Genomic DNA, 26,227 nt, shown 5'->3' on the forward strand with positions numbered 1-26,227 from the left:
TTTTTTTTTACATTTCTCAAAATAATAAAAGAATAAATTATATAGTAATATTTAAATAAAATTTTAACACCTGAATACGTAAAATTGTTGAAATATGTAAGAAAAAAATTTTATTTTTTATTTTATCAGTAAAATTTTATAATATTAATTAACATTCACATTACTTATACTTATGTTTCACATATTGTTTATATTTGATATTATTAATGAATAGTTACACTAATTAGAATAAATTTATTATGCCTGTAAATAAATGCACAAACTTTTCATTCGTTATGTGTTCAAATATCTTAAAGAGCTATTTATTAAATAGAACTTTGTAAGTTAATAATAAAGAAAATGTTTTCAACGAATTTTTTCATTAATTTTTGCAAAATTAAATTATAAAAAAAAATAACGAAACAAATCTAAAATAAACAATCAAATGCTAGATTGACTGTAAGTTATGAAAAATGTTAAGAATAATATTTCGGGTACAAATTTAAAATTACATAAATGAAATTAAAGGAAAACAATTTATAAAATGTTGAAATATTAATTTCAAAATAACATGAATAGAAAACTTCTTTTATAAATTTAAAAAAAAAACTGTAATTATATTTCAATAGATTTCTCAATTAATTATGTAATCTCTTTTAAAAAATTAGTTTACATTGTATGAGATAAAAGTTATTATTTACTAATACCATTTATAAAATTTTTAATATCGAAATTTCTGTTTTGATGTGTTAAAATAAGATGTAAGAAAAATGTAAACTGATTTTTAAAATTTATTTTAATTTTATATTTAAATACTATTCTGCATTAATTTTAATTATTTTATTTTTTTAAAAATATATGTATATTAATAGATTTATTTTATTTTAATATTATTATTAATTGTACATTACAAAGAAATCGAAAATCAAATTGCATTTTTTAATTGTATTATTTAATAATATTTAATAAATAAATAATTTAGTTTTAAAAATAACTTTTTTTTATAATTTTTTGCGTAATGCCTTCTACTTAAATAGTATAAAATATACATTATATATATACATAAATATTTACGTGTATATAGATAAAATAAAAAATCCATACAAAAATTTTAAAATTACATCATATATGTAATTAATTGTAATTAAGTAGTCCTAGAAATAGTATATGATTACATATATTCAATTTATAATTTTAATTTTGAAATTTCATAAAGAGTAAAATAAAATATTCTAAAAATGCACAAAGCACAAACTGTTAGATAATGAAAATTTTGAAAATAGCAGTTCTTCGAATAATAAAAAAAATTAAACAAAGTTCCATTACACAGGCCACTAAAAAATATGAACGCTATTCAAAGAAAATCACATAAAAAGGAGCTGATTTACTACTTGTGCAAGTCTGCATGCAATAAAAATCTCTTACACTTTTTCCTACATCTTCTGCACATTTATATTTGCTAATGTGCTATAAAACCAAATTTAAAATGTTTGTTTATAAAATGGGATGGAATTAGTGGCTACGCTATTATTATAAATTTTAAATAAAAACTTGTATACCTTATACATATATATCTGTCTGTCTCGATCTTTTCAATGATTTTATTCAAGAACAATTTTTAAATGGAAAAAGATGAACATGCATGAATATATAATTAGTACATACATATCGCAAAAAACGGTAGTAAACCTGTAATTTAATTTTAAATTTTTAAAAATTAAAGTTTGAAATTTGATTTCTTCTTACAACAATTGAATTTTAATTTTTTTTTAATTTAATTTGATAATTACTTATAAATTAGGTTATTTGAATTTTTGTATTGCCACATATTGTATATCAAATTAAAATAATATGAAATATTGCTAGTAAAACTTTTAAAAGTTTATGTTATTTAAAATTTATTATCATTATTGTTAACTATAATTATTACTATTATTGTTATTTTCATTATTACTACTATTGTGTCGAGTTAATGGTTGAATTAAAGAATGCATTCGCTGAATCCTAGATATTATAGAATTCGGCAACGCAAATAGCACAAGGTGATTTTCATATCATTGAATCGAATTAATAAATTTTTTTTAACTTGTTCAATTACTTATCATTGAAATTTAATTAATTTTCTCTCTATTAACAATTGATTAAGTTTACATTTCTTTATTTTTTATAAAAAATTTATTTTAAAATTGATTGAAATTGAAGTTAATTTTAATTATTATAAGATTTGCTTTTAAGATTAATTATTTAAGAAAATAAAAATACGTTGAAAATTAAAAAAAATGAAAAAAAATAAGCAGAGTAATAATTATATTTACATCACATAATTACATTTTAATAAAAATATTATACAAAATTCAAATGTTTTATACATAATATACATACATAAGTTTTAAAAAATTGTATATACAATACAAAGGTATACATATATTTGGAGATATGCAGATGTAATAACATATGTTAAACAGATGGTATCTACCAAAATGAAGATCCAACGTCGACTTGACTAGCTCAGCAATTGAACTTGTATTGCTGAATAAAATAAGTCGACGTTAGATCTGCATTTTACTAGATGCCCAAAGTCTATTGATATCGATTATTTACGCATAGATTGATAGTGTGGTGAATATCTACATTATATGTATATACATTAGGAAATACAGAAATAGTAAGAGCATAAAAATGATTGATTGAAAAACAAAACAAGTACCATTGTACCATTGTACCATGTACAGAAAAAAATTTTATTAAGAAAACTTAAAATAAATCATAGTAACTTTAAAAAAATATTGTTTTTGAATTTGATCATGATATATGTACATACAATGATATATTACATATGTATGTAATGCGTCTAGATGAACTAACATAAGAAAAATTTTCCTTTTCCTCGGGGGTCTCAAATTGCCTACGGTTCTTTTCAGAATTTTTCATTGTTTCTCACTCTTTATACTTTACATTGACGCAAATTATTCTTTCGGGTAATAAAAATCGCTTGCTGGGATTGGTGTCATTGATTTATGAAAAAGTTTGTAAATATTTTTATTTGTATTATAAAAATGTCATACCTAAATTTCTTTTATGGAGTTGCAAGGTTATTATTTTTTTAACCAAGAAAAGAATGGAACTTTAGAGCAGATTTCTAACGAAATAGCAAAAAACTTCTCAAAAAACATAGTTTTACTTTCTCTAAAAGTTTATAGCTAGTAAAAAATTTTAAGAAAAATGTTATTCTTTCCTTAAACAACATGCAAAATTACAATGCGATGACTTTTATTTCCCCTTGCTTAAATGTTTCTTAAATAAAATACTTGTGAATGTATGTATGAAAGCACTCGTAATAATATTTATAACCAAAAAGTGAAAGTCTTATTTGCTTGACCTCGGCGTCAGCAATTTTTTAATTTTAAAATTATGCACGACATTCATAGTGTATTTTGTGTTTAATATGAGCTTTTGTTTTTTTTTTAAATTTGCAGAAATTGTATAATAATTACCTATTAATCTCAATACGCCTGAGAAAACTTTATTTTTATATTACCATCACGCGAATAGTGTTGAGCATGCTCAAAGAAATATTAGATGTTTTTGGTATATTATTTTTTATTTGGATCACAACATAAACTTACTTACTGTTAAGTTTTTAATTTTATAAAATGTAGGTGCACATAATATTTACATGTGTTATTATTAGTATTTATATGCATGCACATATAATTTTGACAAAAGTCAAGAAAAAAATAAATGTAAAACAATTTCGTACTAAAGAATTATTATTTTGTACATAAATGTTTTAGCGAAATTAATACATAACAGTATCAAGAACTTTTTTTTAAATTACCTTAAATTTTGAACCTAAATGTTAAATCTTTTTTATAGTTATTTTAGGCTGTACACATTCTATTTTTTTTCTGAAATCCTTTATACATTATTATTAATTGTACAGACGTGCAATATTGCAATTTGTGTGAAATCATCAATAGCAAAATTCACAAATAAGAATTTTTCCTACAACTTCCTACAAAAAGTGCAACGAATATTTTAGCATTACTACTATGTTACGTTGGCAAGTTTTAAATTTTTCATGCCAGAAACAAAAATGCATGTTGCATAGATTGAAAATCTTAGTCACATATCAACATATATTTTTTGCAGAAAATACATATGCCATTTTTTATAACATAATAATGTGTTAGAAAGAGCCAAATAGAACATGATTTTTATTTATCTATTCGTTTCGCCGGTGTAAATCTGCTGCCCTTGATCATGGTCATTCTGCATAGTGAAATTATTGCCAAGTTGTCTCATCCAATTATTTGCGTAAATGGTATGTTTACAACACATTTCGTATAAATTGATCTGATTTGTGTAAAATTAACTAATGTCACACTTTAAAATATTATACAAATATTATACTTTTCGTAAAATTTTAAAGTAATTGGAAAAGTTGAGTTCAAAATGATTTTTTATTGAAAGCTATGTTAGCATTTTTAGTTTGTTTTAATAAATAATTAATGTTGCAGTAATTTGGCAATACTTTTTGTTTGTAGTTCGAAAGACTTTTTAACTTCGACATTATTAGAAGACTGTCATTCGTCTTATTGAAGCGAAGGTGTTGAGTTGTATTTTAAAAAGTAAAAACAAAAGTGAGTACTTTTATAAAAATATAAATGCATTGAAAAAATAATTTTCATATTAATTAATATTGAAATTTTTCAAAAAGAAAAAATATTTTAACAAAAAGCCTTAAGGGATTGATAAATAAATTTCGCCCTTATTGTCAAAAAATCAAAACCGAATTGCAATGTTCTAAAATTATTTAAAGTTGTGTAATCATTAATAAATATTGTAAATGAAATTTTAAAAATTATTTAATGAGAAAGTGATTTAAAACCTAAATTATCATTTGTTTTCAAATCAAATTGTTGATCCACGTAAAATTTTAATAGCTATTTGAGAAGATAAAATTTTATGACGACGTTGACCTTATTTCGACCTTGCAACATTGGGTAGAAATTTTCAATAAATTTCAAAGTAAAAAAATCTCTTATATGAATTAAAAACATTAAAGGAAAATTTTGTGTTAAAAAAGGAATCTAAATAAAAGTTTCAACTATGTAATTATGATGGAGCAGCAAATACATAATGAAACCTTGCTTTAAAAAAAATGATTTAATTTGCGTTTTAACAATGGTGAAAGAAAAAACCCCGAATTATTAATAAGTGAAAAATATTTCGCGTAAAAAGTATAATATGCAAATAATGTGGTTAAAATTCAAGATTTATTCTTGAAAATGTTTTTTAAAGAAGCCATTTTGAGCCTTACATTTCTTTTTCATGTAGGGTAGGTACATAGTCTATCTCTGAAATCAAAGAGAAAGAGTTATATTGCACTCATTGCGCATGCTTTGAAATTATAAACTTAAAAATTGAATGTATGTACCTATCTAGATATGTATATTTTTCTGATCACTATTCACCTTGATTGGCTACGATATTTTATATGAAATATATAACAATGTTAACATTTCGGTACATAAATATTTTTGTCAGATAAACCGGCCAAAATAGTTCATATTTAGTTGTTATGTAAGTTTCTACTGAATTGTGAAATATTTAAAGTCAGTCTAAAATTATTAACTAAATAAAAATATTATTAACTAATCACAGCGGAATGCCTATCTATAAATGGTTAATGACAATGTCAAATAAAGGTCACTCTTATCAGAATTTTAGATTTCTGCTCTTTGAGAGTCTTGCATGTGTTTCAATGAGCTATGTATTGAGTTTTTTTTTCTTGAAAAATCGTTTGGAGTTTACATAAATAAAAATTGTTTAATTTTTTTTTTAATTTAATTGTACGATATCCAAAACTGTCTGATTTAAAAAAGGAAATATATGGTCTTATAGGAAAATTCAAATATCAGACAATTTTATGTTACAAACTAAAATACCATCTTGTTTATCTTTTTTTTGTACTGTTGCAATATTTAATTTTATTTTCTTTTTTTTTAGAACTATTTAAACATGTCTAAAATTGGTATTAATGGATTTGGCCGTATTGGTCGTTTGGTATTGCGTGCCGCAATTGACAAAGGTGCCCAAGTTGTTGCAGTAAATGATCCATTCATCAATGTTGAATATATGGTTTATTTGTTCAAATATGATTCAACCCATGGACGTTTCAAGGGCACAGTTGCTGCCGATGGTGATCATTTAGTTGTCAATGGTCAAAAAATCAAAGTATTCTGTGAACGTGACCCTGCCACTATTGACTGGAAATCAGCTGGTGCTGAATATGTTGTTGAATCAACTGGTGTTTTCACTACAATTGAAAAAGCTTCAGCTCACTTCAAAGGTGGTGCCAAGAAAGTTATTATTTCTGCCCCATCAGCTGATGCACCCATGTTCGTTTGCGGTGTAAACTTAGATGCTTATGACCCAAAAATGACAGTCGTATCAAATGCAAGTTGCACAACAAATTGTTTAGCTCCTTTAGCTAAAGTTATTCATGATAACTTTGAAATAGTTGAAGGTTTAATGACAACTGTTCATGCTACAACAGCCACACAAAAAACTGTTGATGGTCCATCTGGAAAATTATGGCGTGATGGTCGTGGTGCTGGTCAAAATATTATTCCAGCTGCAACTGGTGCTGCTAAGGCTGTCGGTAAAGTTATTCCCGCTTTAAATGGTAAATTAACCGGTATGGCATTCCGTGTACCAACACCAAACGTATCAGTAGTTGATTTAACAGTTCGCTTGGGCAAACCAGCATCATATGATGCCATTAAACAAAAAGTTAAAGAAGCTGCTGCTGGTCCATTGAAAGGTATTTTGGATTATACTGAAGAAGAAGTTGTATCAACAGATTTCCTCAGTGATACACATTCATCAATCTTTGATGCTAAAGCTGGTATTCCATTGAACGATAACTTTGTCAAATTGATTTCATGGTATGATAACGAATTTGGTTATTCAAATCGTGTCATTGATTTAATCAAATACATGCAATCAAAAGATTAAATCTATATAATATATAATTAATGCGCAACGAAACTTGCACAACATCATCAACATTTGACAAATAATGGAAATATAATTTAAAATAACATTTTATAAATTGAAAATCACCCACACCACCAATTCAAAATAATATCAAATAAAATAAAAAAGTTATATTTTAAGAAAAATAACATCTGTTTTTAAGAATATAGCAATGTTTTGTTAACTTATAAGTTATTAATAAATCAAAATTAAATATTGCAAAGATCGCAATATATTATATACAAAATATTATAAATAGTTTCAATAAATTAATAATTAATAGATATTAAGATGAGTTATAAAAAATAAAAGTTACCAAAACATATTTTTTGTTATTTTTTTTGTTTTTAAAACAAAAAATGTTATACTTATTTTTTAAAGATTTAAAAAAAAAAAGAATTTTTTTTTAAACCTAAAACCCAAACCTTGAGGGAGGTTTAAAAAATAAAAAGCATCCATAAGTATTATGTCTTGATAAGATCTGCGTAATAAAGATGCACGTATAGGGTATTTTTCATAAGCAAATGACTTCAGATATAAAAGGAGGAACACATGATTTTAAATAAAATTTTTAAACTTATTGAAAATTAAATTTGAATTGAAACTGTCGCGAAAATTATCGGACACAGTTTATAAGTTTTGATGAAAGAAATGTGTAAAAAGTCGTCTTAAAATTTTATGTTCTAGGTTTAAGAAAAAAATAATGTTGAAGATATAAATGAATCCTAATTTAAGTGTTTGAAGTAAAAAGGAATTCTTATTTTGCAAGCCCTTCTATAAAATATTTGGAGGCAATGTTTCCATTACAAAATATTTAAAATCGGAATGGTTAAGCAAAAACATGTTAAGCAATTGTAATGTATATGCTATATGAGATTGATAAATTTTGGTGGGATTTGATGATTGCTTGTGTTACTCTCAATTTTGATTCTCTATTTTAAATATTGTATTCTGCATAATAGATACATGTAGGGGTTTTTTGGATAAATCCGAAATGCTCTTAAAGCTTTAGCTTAAATTTTAATTTTTTTTTGTATTATTTCATTACAGATCTCCTGGAACTAATTAGTTAACTTTTTTAGATTTTTAATATATGTACATTTTTGTATGTGAATTTTTCAAACTTGGAATATTTTTGCAACATTTAAAAAACATTCTTTAAAAATGCCTTAGAGCTTTAAGCATGTTGCGAAAATCGCACGTGCTTCTTTTGTAGTTTTGATTTATCGAACATGCTTTGTATAAACATCTAATTAGAACTGAAATTTGATAAATCAGATTTGAGTGTACTCCAATTATAATCGTATATATACCATTGCTTTGAACTGTATATGATTATGTTCATATTCGTCTTCAATAGTGAGGATAAATTCGAAGAGGTAAAGTATTTTTTCGTTTTAATTAAAGGCGAAAATCTTTTATGTTTTCTTGTAATAATTGTATAAAATTATGTTACCCCATCCAATAAAAATAAACACACTACATAATTACATATTGCATTTTAAAAACATACTTTTATTTTATCTTTTCAACTATAAAAAAAATTAAACAATAAGTGAATTTTTGGCAGACACATAATTAAATATACGTATGTATGTATGCAAATTTTAAGATAAAATTGTTCATATTTAAAATATGTATGTAATTTTATAAACATTTTTCTGTCATGTAACATTTTTCATATTTTTTGTTTCATCTTTAAATCTACTTTTTGTTTTTACTAATTCTTCAATAAAATACATGCTTATCTAATATCAAAATATTGAATTACATCTAGTAAAACACTTTAATTGTTTGTAAAATATAAACTTTGTTGCTAAAAATCACATAATGTACTACATAATACATTTTTTATTTTATACAAAAGATATGAGCAATTATTTTCAATATTTGTTTCTACTTTTTTTGTTTTTAAACAAATTTCATACAATGCGGAATGATTAAAAAATTGTTATAGAAAGGATAATTAAAATTGGTTTTGAAATCGTCATACGAACTGCTAAAAACAATAGATATACATATTATGTATGTATGTATGTCAATGGGATGTGTAAACCTTAAAATAGCAATGATTTTCTTTTGGATTTTCGAAAGAGAAAATGGAATGAGGTTGTCTTTTTGATTTTTTTAATTCATAGAAATTGTGATATTTTAATAAATCAATTTGGAATTGTTATAACCGTATAACTATTGCAATTTTCCATTTAATTTGTTAAATACTCAAATAATTCTTATATAACAATTACTTTTATTTGTATGTATATTCTAAATTCTAATATTGTATGACTAATATAATTTAAGTTTCGTATGAAATATAAATTTCTTTTTCAATAAAATTTTCATTTATAAGTTTGTAATCAATAATCGTTAATAAAAAAAGTTGTAAAAAATTTTCCTAATTCAGGTATTAATATTTTTTTAATGAAAATATTATTGCTTTTATTGTTTTATTGGTATAATATACGTAGATAGAACTTATTTTTTAATTCCAACTAATTTCAGTTTTTTGTATAGAATTCAATAAATTTGGTACAATTAGTATTTTTAAAAAGAACACATATTTTTTTACTTTGCACAAATTACTTTCCAAGTTTTTCTCTAAGCCATTCTTCTGTAAGCTCATCTAATTCTCGAATTTCGTAAACCCGTGTTAAATCAATCTCCCTTTGCAGGGTTGTTTTAGTGCAAGCGTACATCATTTGAAGCTCAATCTGAAAAAAAGTTAATAGCTCAAATATTTTGCTTTCACAAATAAAATATATGTAAAAGTTACCTGGCTGTCTCTTGGTGTATAAAATATGAAACACATTGGATACGATATCCGGTCATCATCATGTTTCATCTTGTATGTATAAATTACAAATCTTGGTTGATGTCCCGGAAGCTGCTCTTGTAATTCTTCAACCGATATATCATCAAGGAATTCATCAAGAATAACTTTTTGTTTCTCTCTATCAACTTTGACTATAATATAGAAAAAGTTTTTTTTAATACAAATTAATAATGTAGACCTTCGAATGTAAATAAAATTATCATTGAAAATATTTAGCAGTAATAAAATAAAATTTCAAATTCACAGAACATTGTAAATTAAGTGTTCGTACGGATATCCAAAAAGAGTTTACCTCAATTAATTTACATATAATCGTTTGATCTCCTTTATTGAAGTGAGCCACTAATTTACAAGTGTTATACTAAAAAACAATATGTATTCACATAATGTTATGTCTGTCTATACATATGTATACTATACATACAAAGGTTAAATTGTATTGCAAAACAATGTTGAATTAAAATTATACCGAGTCAACGTTCATTATGAGTCATATAATTTTAAAAGCTAGAATTTTACTTAAGATATTTTTGTTTTATTGATTTAAGTACATACATATTCAGCTGTAAATTTGAAATACAAAATATAATGCTTGGCAGTTAAATGTTCAAAAATTTAATTGTTTGACGTTCGTTTTTAATTATTTAGGAAATCATATTTTTAATGTAATATTCAAATTCAATTTGATCATGCTGTATTAGTTGTATTTACTGCGTAGAGTATCTTAAAAAAATTACGAAAACTTCTTGCTTACAATTATAACCTATTCCGTCATATTTTCCGTCAAAAAGAAGGAATGAACAAGTATTATTCTTTCATGTTTGGTAAGACTTCTAAACGGGAAGTTTTCATTTAACAAAAAACTACATATTATTATTATTATATACATATGTATGTACATAAACACATAAATATATGTATGTCACACTTACGTATCATTGCTGAATTATTGGTACTTTTCCTGAATCGAAATTTTCTTAATTCTTCCTTAACTTCATCACTTATATCACATATTTGACTTTCACCCTAAATAATAAGATACACACATTATGTATATAAAATTTTAAATTTGGAATTAATTCTTAAATTTTAAAAAAATTCAATACGTTCACTGATTTTAATGAATCACTTTTAGAAACAAAGACAAGAAACAAATTTGTTATCGGCACTATTAAGAACAATAATCAGGTATACTCCTTACCATTTTATTTTATTGAAATTCGAATGTTACTTTGATTTATAAAAACAGGATGTTTCAATATTGTTAAGTTAATTTTATTAAAATTTTATATTTTTAATTCTCGTTTTCAACCCTATAATACACTACACCCACAAACTAAACACAAATACTTTATGTTTGCATATGGTTATCTATTAGAACCGTATTGCTGTCAGTAGGTTCGTTGACGTTAAGTACAATAATCTAACCTTAATGTAGTACTTATCAACATAGTGGTGTCGATTATAACAAAAAGTATCTAGAAAAATTCTAATACCAAACTGTTAGTAGTGTCGTTTTTCTAATAGATATTTCATTTTTCTAATAAGAGAACTCTTTTTTCAATTGGTATTTTGTATTTTTCCTTAAATTATTCGCCTTAAAAAACAAAGCGAATAAACTTTGTATACTTTGCTATATTTTAGAAAAAAACGAAAATTATATTATACAAATATATGATAGTTTGATAATATATAATATTCACTTTCTTCTCACTTGCCCAGTAAAACAGCGAGATATACGACCGGTTAATTATAGTATACAACGTCAAGTGCTTCAAATAATCAAAGGTTTTAGTGATATTTTTTTATAAAAAAAATAAAAATGGGCAAGGGTAAAATACAAAACTATAAAAATTACGAAGGAAGAAAAACAGAAAAACAAATTACTTAAGTTTTTTAAGCTTCTCAAAACTGAAATTTCGTATGGGAATTTGTGCTATAAACAAACATTGTTCTATGAATGCGGCAAATTTGTTCAGATCATTTTGTAGAATCGGATTATTGTTTAAAACATATTTTATTAACCACATCGACAAAATAAAAACAATTAACGGAAGAAGGATATTCTAGATGCTTTTTGCATGTAAAAAAATGTTGTTTTAAAGTGGATTGTTTTGCAAGTATTTCCCTTTATAGAGCGAAGATTTGATCAACAAAAAAATATATGAAGACGGTGTGATATCGTTGAATGCAGAAAAATAAAATATTAGTGTGAATTATTCATAAAGTATATTGTTTTAGAATGAATAAATATGTGAAACTCAGTTAATTAATAAGGAAGTATACGACAACATATTATTCTACTTTTTGTCTACTTTTGTCAGTAATAACTAAATATTAATTAAAATTTGTTGAAAACAGCATAATTTTGGAGCTATTTTGTATCCGAAATTTAAAAAAACTACTGAAACGTTACTGCAACATTAAAAAATGTTTTGCCAGCTTTATGTTCATCAACAAAAGGTACATTGCAAGTAACACCCAAAGCAGTACAAGATATCAAAAAAAATATGTGAGCGTCGTAAGGTATTATAATATAAAAATATGTGTACATATGTATGTAATTTCAATTTATAAAATAAATTTATTCAAAGAGAAAAAAATTAATGAGCTCTGTTTAGATTTGATTGTTTATTTTTTTAAGATATGTATGTATTTCAAATGAAAAGATATTTTAAAATATTTTTTATTTTTATTTAAAAAAAAAATTCAACCTATAAATTATACATATTTACAATAGAGGTCAAATAAAAAATAACATAAACACGCCTCTGTTTAAGTTTTATTTGACTTTGACAATGCTTGGAGCAAAGAAAGAGACAACTAGAAAGAATTTAGCTTCACTGTTTTTGCAAAAAGCTCCCTTTTTTAGTATTTCTAATTCGTTGACACGCGTAGGTAATACATTCCATAAAGAATGAATTAATTTGTAAAAAACAATTCATAATTTATGAAATATTTAAATATTATTACATGAAATTTTAAACTTTATACTGTTTGTTAGGTAAAACCCTTATTTTTATGAAATGAAAAATAAATTTTGTTTTTATTAAAATAAAAATCACAAAATTTTCAACTAACTTATTTACTTTTATTTCGTTTCTATTCACATACTACTTGTTTACAATATTTTGTTTTTTATTTCCACATATTTCTTAATAAAAATGAATATTTTAAGAATATGTAGTAGAAAGTGGCATGTAAAGAGAAACTAACCGCTTTGAACGAGTCTTACTACTTCTTAAATGGATATACGAGTACATACTTTGATTTTTATAAACTCTTAATTTTCACAATATTCAAATTTTTTTCTCCATTGGCATGTAAAAAAAAAATCAAAAATTTATTAAAAAAAGTTTTCAAAAAAGAACATTTTAGTCAATAAAACAAAAAAATATAAATTTTTTATGTTTATAAATATAATATTTTTATGTTAAAAATTTAATTTAATTATATGTATGTATTTAACTCTTTCAGAATGAACCAATTCAAAGATGATGATGTACATACTTATGTATGTATTTCTTTACTTATACGTATGCCTTCAATTCTTTAATTATATTTTTAATTTATTTAACATTATACATACTTTTTTATACTTTTCGATTTGAACGAAAACGTTACAAAAATTTGCATTTGTGGAATTCTATATTGTGCATGTGAAGGGGGTGGGAGAAAAATTTTTGGAGTAGGCCATGTTTCCAACAAAATAGGGTGAAAAATTCAAACAGGAACGATCAAATAGGAAAAATCATTAGTCAAAAGAGCTAAAAATTTATAAAATGGCGATGGGTCCTGCCAATAGAAACTTCAGTGATTCCCAGGATTTGGGTGAATTCGCGCAATATTTAAGGAATAGCCCAACACTATTTAGAAAATAAATTAATTATTTTATATATTTGTATGTCACAATGACAAGGAACATGGAGCATTATGAGCACTAAACTCAAATCCAGTGCCGTCAACATTACCATCAATAGCAAGTGCCATCAATAGTGCGACAAAAATACAGTTTTTATTAGCTGTAATATTTTATGTAAATCTAATACGCATTGGCAACTATGCGATGTTGTTTCATATGATTAGAACACCCAGAGTGCTGCGCAAATGCTTTACCACATATTTTGCAAATGTGCATTTTTTTGCCAGTGTGTAATTTTTTATGTTCTTTTAAGGTGCTTTTCTGTCCAAAACATTTCAAACAAATATTACATTCAAATGGTTTTTCACCAGTATGTGTGTTCATATGTTCTGTTAAATTTTTCAATTCAACAAACTTTTTGTCGCATAATTCACATGGATGTGGCCTTTTATTGTAATCTGTATGTCTTTTTAGTTTATGTCGTCGAAGTCCACTCTAAAATAAAAACATGTAGTGAACCATTTTTTTATATGCGCATTTCTTACCATATTAGCAAAGTTGAGACCACAAAGCTCACATTGATTTGGTTTCTCTAAGTAAACAAACACAACAAATAAAAATTTTGTATAGTAAAATAATTCGAAATACCTTTTAAATGAACCCTTTTTGTGTGCAAATTTCGTAATTCATTTGTTTTAAATCTACTGTCACAAAATTTACATCTAAAATTTCTTATATCACCAGTATGTTGCGTAATTTTATGAGTTTGTAAATTCCTCTTAATTGAAAAAGCTGCTGAGCAAACATCACATTTATAAGGTCTTTCACCTGTATGACTCCTCAGATGATCTTGAATTGCATCGATTTTCTTAAAGCTCTTAGAACAAAATTTGCATCTTAATTTTTCATGACGAGTTTTGTGTTTTTCTAACATTTTCTCATTTGAAAAAGTGGCATCACAGAGATCACATTGTAATTTTTTATGAGTTTCCTGATGTTTTTGTGCGTGTGATTTTCTAGATGAGTGTCTGCCACATATTATACATGTTAGAATATAATTTAAATGATTTTTTGTATGAAGAACCAGACTATCTCTTATGATAAACTGTTTGTTGCAATACCTACACCGCAGATTTACTTCATCTAAATCATCTAGTCCAAATGGAAAATCCAAAGTATTTGTTCCTATGTTGGCATTTCTTTGATTACCTTCGTCGTTCATATTATAAGTAGCATTTGATAATTCATTTTCACTAACACTGGTTTCTTCCCAATCGTTATTTTTAATGCTTTTGTTTGATGTTAATAATTCATCTTTAACTATGATTTTATTTCTGTCTAGAAAAGGTTTTCCATCATGAAAAAAAAGTATATATAATTTATATGTACCCTCCACAACTAACAAATCTTTCACAGTCACTCTTACATTTTAATGGTTTTACTTCCGCATGCACCATTTCCAAATGCTTTTGAATATCACTAACTTTTTCGAAAATTTCTTTACATACAGCACATTTCAGTATTGAATGACTTTTAACATGGATTTCAAAATCATTTTCACTTGAGAAATTGAAATTACAAATATCGCAGTGCATTTTTGGATGAATTTTTTCATAACTTGAAGTGTGAGATCTCTTACGAGAATGTTTTCGACAAATCCTACAAGTAAAAAAGTAGTTAATATTAATATTTTAAATCAGATTATCTGTTTTACTGAACTGGTTTTTACAATAGTTGCATTGAATATTTTTGTTTTCTATGTCACATTCTCCGAAAGCAAAATTTTCTATCTGCTTAATATTTGACGTGGGTTTAGAATCATCTTCTTGTTCGTTTTCGGAATAAAAATTTATACTAGAATTTGACGGTGATAAGATTAAATTTTTTTCCGCATTATTTTCGACCTCGCTAAAATTTAATTCTTCTATTTCTACATAAGATTTCTGTGCAAGTTTTTGATTATCATGACCTAGTTTTGCATTTATGTTAAATCTACTCTGTGAAAAAATTGTGTCCATATTTTGTGAATTAAATTTAGAGTTCTGAAACGTTTTTGAATTAGTGCCATTTGTAGATTTTAAATAATGCTCTGTTAAACTATGATCTTCAAACTCTTTAGATGACTCAAAACAGTTTTCGCAAATTGTACAAATATACAAAAATGAATAAGTTGACGTGAAATAGATAAAGCCACACAGATCATCTGCTAAATCCAACATTACAAATTATTTAATTGATTTGCTTACTCTTTTTAATAGACTGATAATCAAAGCAAAATATTTTCCTTAAATAAATTGTTTTTCTGCAAAGAGCATAAACATTTTCTTATACTACAAACAAAATATAACCTAAAAAACACTAACTGTCAAAGCAAATGTAATAGGCAGCAGTGTTTAGATGTCGACTTTAAAAAAATATATATTATGTTTATGTAAATTCGTTGAAAAAATATATATGCATGTACATTTTTCACTAAGGAAAATAATTTATTTACACGATTCTATTGTGAATATGCCGCAAATTCTTTAACGTCAAAATTTTGATTTTAGTCTGCAAACTGTCTGAAACTAAAACTTTTACGGACAGAAATGTAGTAAACTTTTTACCCGTAATTGACTTTGAATTTTGATCATCCGTAAACGTCAAAAAAAAAAATTTTTTTAGATTTAAAATAATTTTATACTTACATATTAAAAATTAATAAAAAAAGTATTTTTTATATTATTTTTAACGTAATGATAGTCACTCAATACATCAAATTTATTTACTGAATTACTACGTCAGACTGTCTGCATGTAAAAAAAAAAATCTACAATTTTGACGCTTAATTGACTTTTTTTAAACGTTTAAGAATTTAAACTTTGACTGAGAGTAAAAACGTAGTAGAGTATCCGTAAACTCAGACAACTCAGATTTTGTAAAATTTGACGTTTAAGAATTTACCAATGCTTCACCATTCAGAAAAAAAGAAAAAGCAGAAGAATAAAAATAATTGTAATTATGACTTATGATAACTCTAAGTTATATTTGAATTTTTGACACTTGTAGACACCTATTCTTCGTAAATAGTTCATTTTTTTTGATTTGAACCATATTGCAACAATAGTAGTATTTGAATGTAAGCGAAATAAGGGAATTAATGCATTGTTGATTATCGTTATCTGAACTCGCGACTTGAATGTTTTCATATATATAAAGGTAAAAAAGGAATTTTACACAATATTTTGAATTTTCTAAACCGTTTTGAATGATATGTTTATGTATTGACTTTTTTTTCTAATACTGCCAATAAAATACACTATGTTGAATAAATTACAAATTACTGAAATATTAATAAAGGTTTTCAAAAAAGCACATTTCAGTTACCGGCTGTGTATTAAAAATATACAATTTTATGTTATAAATATAATCTAGTTACATTTAACTGTTTCAGAATGAGCCAAATCAAAGAACGTGATGTATGTATTTCTTAACTTATATGTTGAATTATATTTTTAATTTATTTACTGATATGTACAACAATTAAATAAAAAATTCTTATGGAAATATATTGGGTATACGAAGGGCAGCCCCTTCATTCGATAAGTGTAGGTGTTTGATATATGTAAAAAGAATGTGGAGCGATCTTGGAAAAAGAGTGGTGGCAGGAAAGCTTGTCTTAAACGCAATTTGCCGAACAAGCATAAAATTGATATTGAAGCAATGGATGCTCTAACAGTACGAGTGCTTTTGAGGATTTGGTTGAATTTGCAGAAATATTGATAAATACTCCAACTGTTTCGTAAGTTTTCAATTATATGATTATTTAAAATTAAATTTAAAGTAAATTAAATAATTTTATAAACTTGAAGACCATAAAATTAAGAAACGTTGAACCCCATGATCCCCCCCTTCGCTATGCCAAGAATAGTGACACCAGGTGTAGTACCAAAAATAGTAGAAATACGCCGAAACAAATTGTGGTGTTAGCCATGTATCCAACAAAATTGGGTGAAAAACTCGAATAGTAACGGTGGGAGGATCGTTTGTTAAAGAAGCAAAAAATTTATATAATGGTGATGGGTGCTGCCAATAGAAACTCCAGTGTATCCCAGGATTTGGGTGAATTCACGTAATATTTAAGAAATAGCTGAACACTATTTAGAAAACAAATTAATTATTTTATATATTTGTGGGCCACAATGCCAAGGAACATGGAGCATTATGATCACTAAACTCAAATCCAGTGCCGTCAACATTATCATCGCAAGTGCCATCAATAGTATGACAAAAATACAGTTTTTATTAGCTTTAATATTTTAAATAAATCTAATACGCATTGCCAACCATGCGATGTTGTTTCATATGGTTAGAACACCCAGAGTGCTGAGCAAAAGCTTTACCACATATTCTGCAAACGTGCATTTTTTTTCCAGTGTGTAATTTTTTATGTTCTCTTAAAGAGCTTTGCTGCCCAAAACATTTCAAACAAATATTACATTCAAATGGCTTTTCGCCAGTATGTGTGTTCATATGTTCTGTTAAATTTTTCAATTCAACAAATTTTTTGTCACATAATTTACATGGATGTGGTCTATTGTTATACTCAGTGTGCCTTTTTAGTTTATGTCGTCGAAGTCCACTCTAAAATAAAAACTTGTAGGTATGAACCATTTTTTTATATGCATGAATATTTCTTACCATGTTAGCAAAATTGAGACCACAAAGTTCGCATTGGTTTGGTTTTTCTAAGTAAATCAATAAAGTATTAAAAAAAATTAAATTTAATATATTCGGAATTACCTTTTAAGTGAACTCTTTTAGTATGCCAATCTCGTAATTGTTTTGTTTTAAATCTTCTGTCACAAAATTTACAACTGAAATTTTTTACATCCCCAGTATGTTGAGTAATTATATGAGTTTGTAAATTTTTTTTTATTGCAAACGCAGCTGAACAAACATCACACTTATAAGGTTTCTCTCCCGTATGAGTTCTCAAATGATTTTGAATTGCATCGCACTTTTTAAATATTTTAGAGCAGAATTGGCATCTTAATTTCTCATGACGTGTTTTATGCTTTTCTAAAGCTTTTTCATTCGAAAAAGTGGCATCGCAAAGATCACATTTTAATCTTATGTGAGTTTTCTCATGGATTCGAGCGTGTGATTTCCTTGACGAGTGTTTTCCGCAAACTTTGCATGTAAGTACATAATCCAAATGATCCTTTGTGTGATGAAGTAGATTATTCCTTGCGCTAAATTGTTTTTTGCAGTATTTGCATTGAAAATTAATTTCGTCTAAATCATCTAATCCAAATGGGAAAATTATTGATGCACTTTCTATATTAATTTGACTCTGATCAATTTCTTGTTTCATAATTACATTGGAATTCAGTATGAGATCCTGATTTTTCACGTATTCTTCTTTGAAGTCGTTTTTATTTGAGTTACAATCAATCTCTTCCATTTTGATAGAAAACTCTTTTTCTAACTTTACATTCAAGTTTTCAAGAACCGTATTTTCTGAGTTGTAATCAGAATCTATAGTTTCTTGCCCTACAAAATCAATATCATCTGATGCTGAGAGTCCAACATTATGTATTGCTTTATCGTTACTAAAAAAAGGTTTTTCACTATGCATATTCATGTGCTTTGTAAATTTGTTTGATTCATGAAAGGATTGAGAGCACAAGAGACAAGAAAACTTTGGAATTATTCCTGAATGATTTTTCGAATTGTGCTCTCTTAAAGTGAACTGAAAAGTTAATTACAATTAATAAAATTTTAAATTTTATAATTTTAATTTACTTACTTCATTTTCGAATTTCTTATTACACAATTCACATTGATTTTCCTTTGGCTTTACTAAAAAATAAACATCAATGTTAAAATTAGAATTGTACCCAGCAAAATCTATAAGATATTTAGTAATTAAAATCATTGAAATAGAAAATATACCTACCTTTAAATTTCTTTTGTACTGAATGTTTGACTGTTAGGTGAGTTTCTAAATCATGTTCCAAAACAAAAGCTGCATCACAACTATCGCACTTATACGGATTATTTTGGAAGTTAGTCTTTTCTAAATGATTTTTATTAATAATAGTAGTTTTTTTTAAAGCTCCAGCACGAAATGTACATTTGAATATCTTATGGCTTTTAGCATGAATTTCTAACTCATTTTTAGTTGAGAAATTGCAGTCGCAAATATCACATTTTATTTTTGAGTGAATTCTTTCATGACTCAGAGCATGAGATCTTCTATTAGAATGCTTTCCACAATATCTGCAGGTAAGTAGGTAATTAAGGTGGTTTTTCGTGTGTTGAATTAGGGTTTCTAATTTACTAAATTTTCTTTTACAGTACTTGCATCGAAGGTTATTGTCATTTGAATTGTTTTGTGAAAATGGAAAGTTGGACTCTTTATTATTTTCAATATTTAATTCGGAGTCAAGTTCCTCTTCTTCTTCATATTTGGTCTTAATATCTTCGTTTGAATTTGAAGATTCTAAATCAGAAACCTCTTCGTGTGAATCATTTTCCTGATCACTAATATTTATTTTTTCTATTTCCACATACGATTCTTTGAGTGTTATCTTTCCTTGAGTAAATTCGTCATACATATTAGATTCGCCGTTTTGTCGTAGAACGCTTTTAACAGTTTCCGTGTTAAATGTAGAAACTCCATCTGCATTCAAACTTATTTCATTTGAAGATTTTAGATTATGTTTTAAACTATGATTTTGAAACTCTTTGCACGATTCGAAGCAACTCTCACAAAGAGCACAAAAATACAGGAACGAATTAGTTGAAGTTAAGTAAATATAGCCACATAGATCATTTGCGGAATCCAACATTTTACACTTTTTTATATTTTAAAATAAAGTTTTAGTATTTAAATATTAAAGAATTTCCCTTCAGCAAATATTTGTGTTTCAATTCAACCATCGGTAACGTCAAAACATAAATTTTGTTTTTCTACCAATCAATCAAAAAAATTTCGTGTTGTAAGTTTAGACATAAAACTGGGCGGATGACAGTTCATCTACTGGCCATTTTTCAAAGTTCAAAGTCAGGAAAATAAAAGAATCGATAAAGAAAAAAGCTTTTTCTATGGAGATTTGCTTTAATTTGATATTTTTGATTAAGCAAAAAGCCAAACTATAACATTAATCAAATTATTCGAAAGTACTAGATCTAAGAATAATGGTAAATAAACGGTAACAACAAGCAGTACAAAACTACAATTAACAAAACGTAGCATCCTACTGATAATGAAGCTCCTTTTACGACCAGTACCGTGGCCTGCGACAAAAGTTGATGTACAAACTGTATGTCAACAATTGCATTTATGGGAGAATATTTATTCACTTTTTAAAAAATTTAAAACTTAAAAACTAAAAATTTACACGTAAGTACATTTAATTTTACGATAAAGTAGTCATGACTGAAAATCTTTTACTTTGACTTAATCTTACCGTAATTATTTTACTTCCAGTTGGTAGATTATTTCCCTAGTGGATGTGACGATCCCCTCGCTATATGGCAGCTCTGTATATTTGAGTTTATAGGGATAAACTTAAGATATTCGAAATGTCAATGCAAGGGTAGATAAAAAATTTTGATTCAACATTATCTGTCAAGTTTTCGTCTTTGATAAATTCGATTTTGTAATTGTAATGTTTTGTACTTTAATTTTATTCAATATTTTTTATTTGAAAAATTAATATATTAAATTACAAAGAAATTGTATATTTATTAAAAAAGTTTTAAATGTTATATAAGAAGTTTTTAAAAAATATGTAAATTAATATACCGAAAAATCGATAGTTGGCTTGTTTGCTTGTTGTTTGATTGTGTTTCAATGATAAAGATATTATAATCAAAATAATATTAAATATTAATTTATAAAAATGCAAGCTAAGAAACGTTATATTTTAGTTTTTATATCATGTGCATTTCTTGCATATTGTTATTTTGGTGGTTATAGGCTGAAAGGTGGAGGAGATTCATCAAGTAGTAGTGCAATAGCATGGCGTAAAAAGTCCTCCAACCTTCATTATCAGCACCGTCACAGGCATAAAGAAATAAATAAATTTCACGATGGTTCAAGTTTACCTAGTTTTATGTTAACAGAAAAACGCGAAATCGATGGACTTTTAGAATTATCGCAAAAATATTTGTTAAATATTTGGGAGGATGAGTTTAATGATGGAATAGATTCGAATAAACATGTCAATGGTGTTCATAGTGCACAAAATATAGTAGTTGTTAATAAGGAAAACAAAAATAAAGGTAGTAGAACACGCTTGAATAAAATAAAATCTTGTCGAATGGAGACATGCTTCGATTACACTAAATGTTTAGACCAATTTTTAATTTATATTTACCCTCCGGAGCCAATCAATTCATTTGGTTTGCCACCAGTTAGCCAAAATTATCAAAAAATTCTGACAGCTATACGTGAATCCAGATATTATACTTCGAACCCGGAAAAAGCATGTTTATTTGTGTTGGGGATTGATACATTAGATCGTGATAATTTATCTGAGGATTACGTGCGTAACGTGCCATCACGGTTGGCAAGGCTTCCATATTGGAACAATGGTCGTAATCACATAATTTTCAATTTATATTCAGGTACATGGCCTGATTATACAGAACATTCCCTTGGGTTTGATCCAGGTGAAGCAATTTTAGCTAAAGCCAGTATGAGCGTACAGCATATGCGTGAAGGATTTGATATTAGCATTCCATTATTCCATAAGCAATTTCCTTTAAGGGCTGGAAATACAGGATTTGTGCAAACAAATAATTTTCCTACAGCCAAAAAGTATTTATTAGCTTTTAAAGGTAAAAGATATGTTCATGGAATTGGTTCAGAAACAAGAAATTCACTTTTCCATTTACATAATGGGAAAGACTTAGTATTAGTTACAACATGTCGTCACGGGAAAAGTTGGAGAGAATTACAGGATTCTAGATGCGATGAAGATAATAGGGAATATGATAGATATGATTACGAAACATTGCTTCAAAATTCTACTTTTTGTTTAGTTCCTCGTGGGCGTCGTTTAGGTTCCTTTCGATTTTTAGAAGCTTTGCAAGCAGGTTGCATTCCTGTTTTGCTATCAAACGCATGGGTATTACCATTTGAGTCGAAAATTGATTGGAAGCAAGCTGCAATATGGGCTGATGAAAGACTTTTACTTCAGGTTCCTGAAATTGTAAGATCAATATCAACAAATCGCATACTTGCATTACGTCAACAAACTCAAATATTATGGGAACGTTATTTTGGTTCAATAGAAAAAATTGTTTTTACAACTTTAGAAATAATACGCGAACGATTGCCAGATTATCCTGTTCGAAATAGTTTAATATGGAATACTTCGCCCGGTGCTTTGCTAACTTTACCAACATTTTCAGATTCTGTTAAATTAATGCCATTTTTATTAGATAATATGGGCGCAAAGCCCCGTCATAACTTCACAGCAGTCATATACGTGCAAATTGGTGGTCCAATATCACCAAACTCTGCACTTTATAAACTAGTCAAAGGCATAACAAAAAGTCAGTTTGTAGATAGAATACTTATTTTGTGGGCATCAGATCGCTCCATTCCTTCAAAGAAAAGATGGCCTTCGATGGGTCATATACCATTTAATGTGATACCTTCAAGACCTAGTATGTCCCAAAGATTTTTTCCATATCAAGAAATAAAAACTGATGCAGTCATATCATTGGACGAAGATGCTATTTTAAATACTGATGAAATAGATTTTGCATACACGGTTTGGAGAGATTTTCCTGAACGCATTGTTGGTTACCCAGCGCGAGCACATTTTTGGGATGATTCTAAAAATGCATGGGGTTATACATCAAAATGGACCAATTATTATTCAATTGTGTTGACTGGTGCTGCTTTCTATCATCGTTATTATAATTATTTATATACAAATTGGCTATCATTACTTGTTTTAAAGACTGTACAACAATCTTCCAATTGTGAGGATATTCTTATGAATCTCCTTGTATCTCATGTTACTCGTAAACCTCCAATTAAAGTAACACAACGTAAAGGTTATAAAGATCGTGAAGGTGGTCGGTCACCATGGAATGATCCTGATCATTTTATACAACGGCAAGGATGTTTAAATACATTTGCAGCTGTATTTGGATATATGCCATTATTACGATCAAATTTACGTTTAGATCCAGTTTTATATCGAGATCCTGTTTCAAATTTAAGGAAGAAATACCGACAAATTGAATTGGTAGGTAGCTAGCGATTCGCTATTGAATCGACATATTAATTTTTTTTAATTAATTATTATAATACTCTTAAACATAATCAAAAAAAATCTTTAATAAAATATCTGAATATATTTACATATTTCTGCACTTTACCATCCCAACAAAAAGAATCTTAAAAGAAAATTAGTAAATTTATAAGAAATATTAAAATAATCAAATTAAGCAAAAAAAAGATGAAACAAAATTATATACATGTATATACGTATATATATATAAATTAACCACATCCACCACAAACCAGTAAATCCTGAACTAATATACTTAATTATTAATAATATTTTTTAAATTTAAATTGAACTAAAAACCAAAAACGAACAAAAATTTACTGAGCTATAAGTATTTCTATTAATATACACATATACATACTATGTTTTTTATATAGAGTTTTATGCAAAAAATAAGAAAAAAATTATAAAGAATTACATGAATATTATGTATATACATAGTATATGTATACATATATATATATATATATATATATATATATATATATATATATATATATATATATATATATATAATATATATCTAAATATGTATATATATATTATTATTATATGCAAGCGGTTTAGAAAATTTGACTAAGCCCTAAAAAAATTAATTAACATTAAATAAAGATCGTAATTTTTTAAATACTATTTACGATATTCTCGTTCTGTAGAACACAAAGAAAGTAAAAAAATATTACACTAAAATATAAATTAATAGAAGTGAATTATTTTTTATAAGTCTGAATGCAATTTTATTAAAACAATTTTCTTTTTTTTAATTTTATTTAATTTTATTTAAAAAAATAGTAAATATAATAAGTAAAAGAGTGCAAATACTATTTTAAAAATTCTGAAAAATTTTTCTTTAAGAATAAAAGAATCTATCTAATGAAATTCATTTTGAATGATGGTGACTGATGATTAATAATTGATTTTACTATTAAATTATTTAATTTTTTTTATTTTATTTTTTATTCAAGTATTCTTTATTTTTTAAATGATTTTATTTGATGAAAACGTCAATAGTTTAGTACAGTTTTATCAGAAATTACATATAACTGAAATTTGAGATCATTAAAGCCTAAGTTAGAAAATATTTTGAATATAAATATTAAGTAAAGTCGTAAAGAAATCCGGAAGATAAATTGACATTCATTGTAGGTAGCTATGACAGTAAAACGGTCCATGCCATACTTAAGATAAAAATGTCAGTTTTTTTTTTTAAATTGAAATTTTTGCTCAAAAAATGTCTATAAATACTGCACTGATTAATTTGACTTATAAATTAGTCTTTCATTTAGCCTTTAATTTAGCCTTTAAGGTTTAAATGTCGATCTGAGTACGTCACTTAATATAAGGTAGAAGTTATTTATGGTCAATACACAATATTCAAGAAACATTTTCAAATATTTATATTATTGTTGTTTTAGCACTAAAACTCAAAAAACTTATACAAAACAAATATTATTTGCAATATATAAAATATTACATAAATAATGTGGTGGTATTACTGTTTATGAATGCATTTGACATTAATATGGGTAAATCACAGTTATAATATAATTAATTGATAAAGGTCTTTTACTTTAATGTTTAGGCAATTAACGCTCTGTTGACCCAATCGAATTTTTTTTGTGTTCGTTGAATTTTTGTTTACCTTAATTTTTTTTTCCTGGGTAAATTTTTTTTTAAACATTGTTTTAAGAGAATGATATTTTCCATTATCATGGATGGGAGGACCCCATATCAATTTTTCTTCACTTATTTTTATACATAAATATGTATGTACATATGCATAAAATAAATAATATAAAAAGTGTACTGGTAAATAATTCTTTTATCAAATTTGATAATGAATTTAATTGATGTTCATAGTATTAATTTATAAATTTCCATTAGAATTTTGGTAACGGTAAAAGTAATAGAAGTAATACGAACATTTCCTTCGTAATTTATTTAAGAACCTTCAAAATTATTCTTTTATTTCGTAAATGTGAAACCTAAAAAAAAACTGATTTGCAAATTATAAAAAAAGGAAATACTTTAATTATGTTCTACACGGAGATAGAGGCTATACTTAAATATATTTCACTAAAACAAACAATTATTCAAGTATTTAATGTGGTCTATAATTGAAAGTCAATGTGTTTTTTTTTTGTTAAATTCTCGTCAGGTTTTTAATCAATAAATTTAATTTTCTTTTGAATTCACAAGCGTGTTTTA

General features: G+C 26.1%; 4 protein-coding genes across 5 annotated transcripts; 2 read left to right on the forward strand and 2 right to left on the reverse strand.

Annotated features, from left to right (window-relative positions):
• Nucleotides 1-4,531: 4,531 nt before the first annotated feature.
• LOC129608549 (glyceraldehyde-3-phosphate dehydrogenase) lies at nucleotides 4,532-7,348 on the forward strand. The gene is made up of 2 exons (XM_055520132.1): nucleotides 4,532-4,622; nucleotides 5,992-7,348. The coding sequence occupies exon 2, from the start codon at nucleotides 6,004-6,006 to the stop codon at nucleotides 7,000-7,002; it is 999 nt and encodes a 332-aa protein (XP_055376107.1). The 5' UTR covers nucleotides 4,532-4,622; nucleotides 5,992-6,003; the 3' UTR covers nucleotides 7,003-7,348.
• Nucleotides 7,349-8,594: 1,246 nt separating this feature from the next.
• LOC129608467 (glia maturation factor beta) lies at nucleotides 8,595-11,217 on the reverse strand. Its single transcript, XM_055519962.1, has 4 exons — nucleotides 11,058-11,217; nucleotides 10,789-10,882; nucleotides 9,797-9,987; nucleotides 8,595-9,734 (listed from the first exon to the last, which is right to left on the reverse strand). Exons 1-4 carry the CDS (start codon nucleotides 11,058-11,060, stop codon nucleotides 9,603-9,605), a joined length of 420 nt encoding a protein of 139 aa, XP_055375937.1. The 5' UTR covers nucleotides 11,061-11,217; the 3' UTR covers nucleotides 8,595-9,602.
• Nucleotides 11,218-12,978: 1,761 nt separating this feature from the next.
• Nucleotides 12,979-20,641, reverse strand: LOC129608447 (zinc finger protein Xfin-like). The gene is made up of 10 exons (XM_055519941.1): nucleotides 19,660-20,641; nucleotides 19,510-19,562; nucleotides 18,501-19,452; nucleotides 18,399-18,445; nucleotides 18,034-18,341; nucleotides 15,438-15,938; nucleotides 15,145-15,377; nucleotides 14,367-15,056; nucleotides 14,264-14,310; nucleotides 12,979-14,213 (listed from the first exon to the last, which is right to left on the reverse strand). The coding sequence occupies exons 1-10, from the start codon at nucleotides 20,552-20,554 to the stop codon at nucleotides 13,899-13,901; spliced, it is 4,041 nt and encodes a 1,346-aa protein (XP_055375916.1). The 5' UTR covers nucleotides 20,555-20,641; the 3' UTR covers nucleotides 12,979-13,898.
• A 969-nt stretch (nucleotides 20,642-21,610) lies between these two features.
• Nucleotides 21,611-24,108, forward strand: LOC129608535 (exostosin-1). 2 transcript variants are annotated; one of them, XM_055520097.1, is made up of 2 exons: nucleotides 21,611-21,818; nucleotides 21,993-24,108. In XM_055520097.1, exons 1-2 carry the CDS (start codon nucleotides 21,611-21,613, stop codon nucleotides 23,984-23,986), a joined length of 2,202 nt encoding a protein of 733 aa, XP_055376072.1. In that variant the 3' UTR covers nucleotides 23,987-24,108. The 2 variants fall into 2 exon arrangements, with proteins under 2 accessions (XP_055376072.1, XP_055376073.1); XM_055520098.1 differs by having other exon boundaries at nucleotides 21,611-21,695; nucleotides 21,918-24,108.
• The last annotated feature ends 2,119 nt before the right edge of the window (nucleotides 24,109-26,227 follow it).

Source organism: Condylostylus longicornis, unplaced genomic scaffold, assembly GCF_029603195.1.
Source record: "Condylostylus longicornis isolate FDR11 unplaced genomic scaffold, ASM2960319v2 ptg000031l, whole genome shotgun sequence".
In the NCBI taxonomy this organism is placed as follows: domain Eukaryota; kingdom Metazoa; phylum Arthropoda; class Insecta; order Diptera; family Dolichopodidae; genus Condylostylus; species Condylostylus longicornis.

Bases quoted from the DNA above. Each gene is read 5' to 3' on its own strand.
- LOC129608549 (XM_055520132.1), top strand. From the start codon at position 6,004: ATGTCTAAAATTGGTATTAATGGATTTGGCCGTATTGGTCGTTTGGTA.
- LOC129608467 (XM_055519962.1), bottom strand. The intron at 9,988-10,788 runs GTAAGTGTGACA...TCTATATTATAG, and splicing joins CAATAATTCAGCAATGATAC to TCAAAGTTGATAGAGAGAAA. The intron at 9,735-9,796 runs GTAACTTTTACA...ACTTTTTTTCAG, and splicing joins ATACACCAAGAGACAGCCAG to ATTGAGCTTCAAATGATGTA.
- LOC129608447 (XM_055519941.1), bottom strand. From the start codon at position 20,554: ATGTTGGATTCCGCAAATGATCTATGTGGCTATATTTACTTAACTTCA. The intron at 18,342-18,398 runs GTAAGAAATATT...TTTTTATTTTAG, and splicing joins GTCTCAATTTTGCTAACATG to AGTGGACTTCGACGACATAA. The intron at 15,378-15,437 runs GTTCAGTAAAAC...TTTTACTTGTAG, and splicing joins TGCAACTATTGTAAAAACCA to GATTTGTCGAAAACATTCTC.
- LOC129608535 (XM_055520097.1), top strand. From the start codon at position 21,611: ATGCAAGCTAAGAAACGTTATATTTTAGTTTTTATATCATGTGCATTT. The intron at 21,819-21,992 runs GTTTTATGTTAA...ACAAAAATAAAG, and splicing joins CGATGGTTCAAGTTTACCTA to GTAGTAGAACACGCTTGAAT.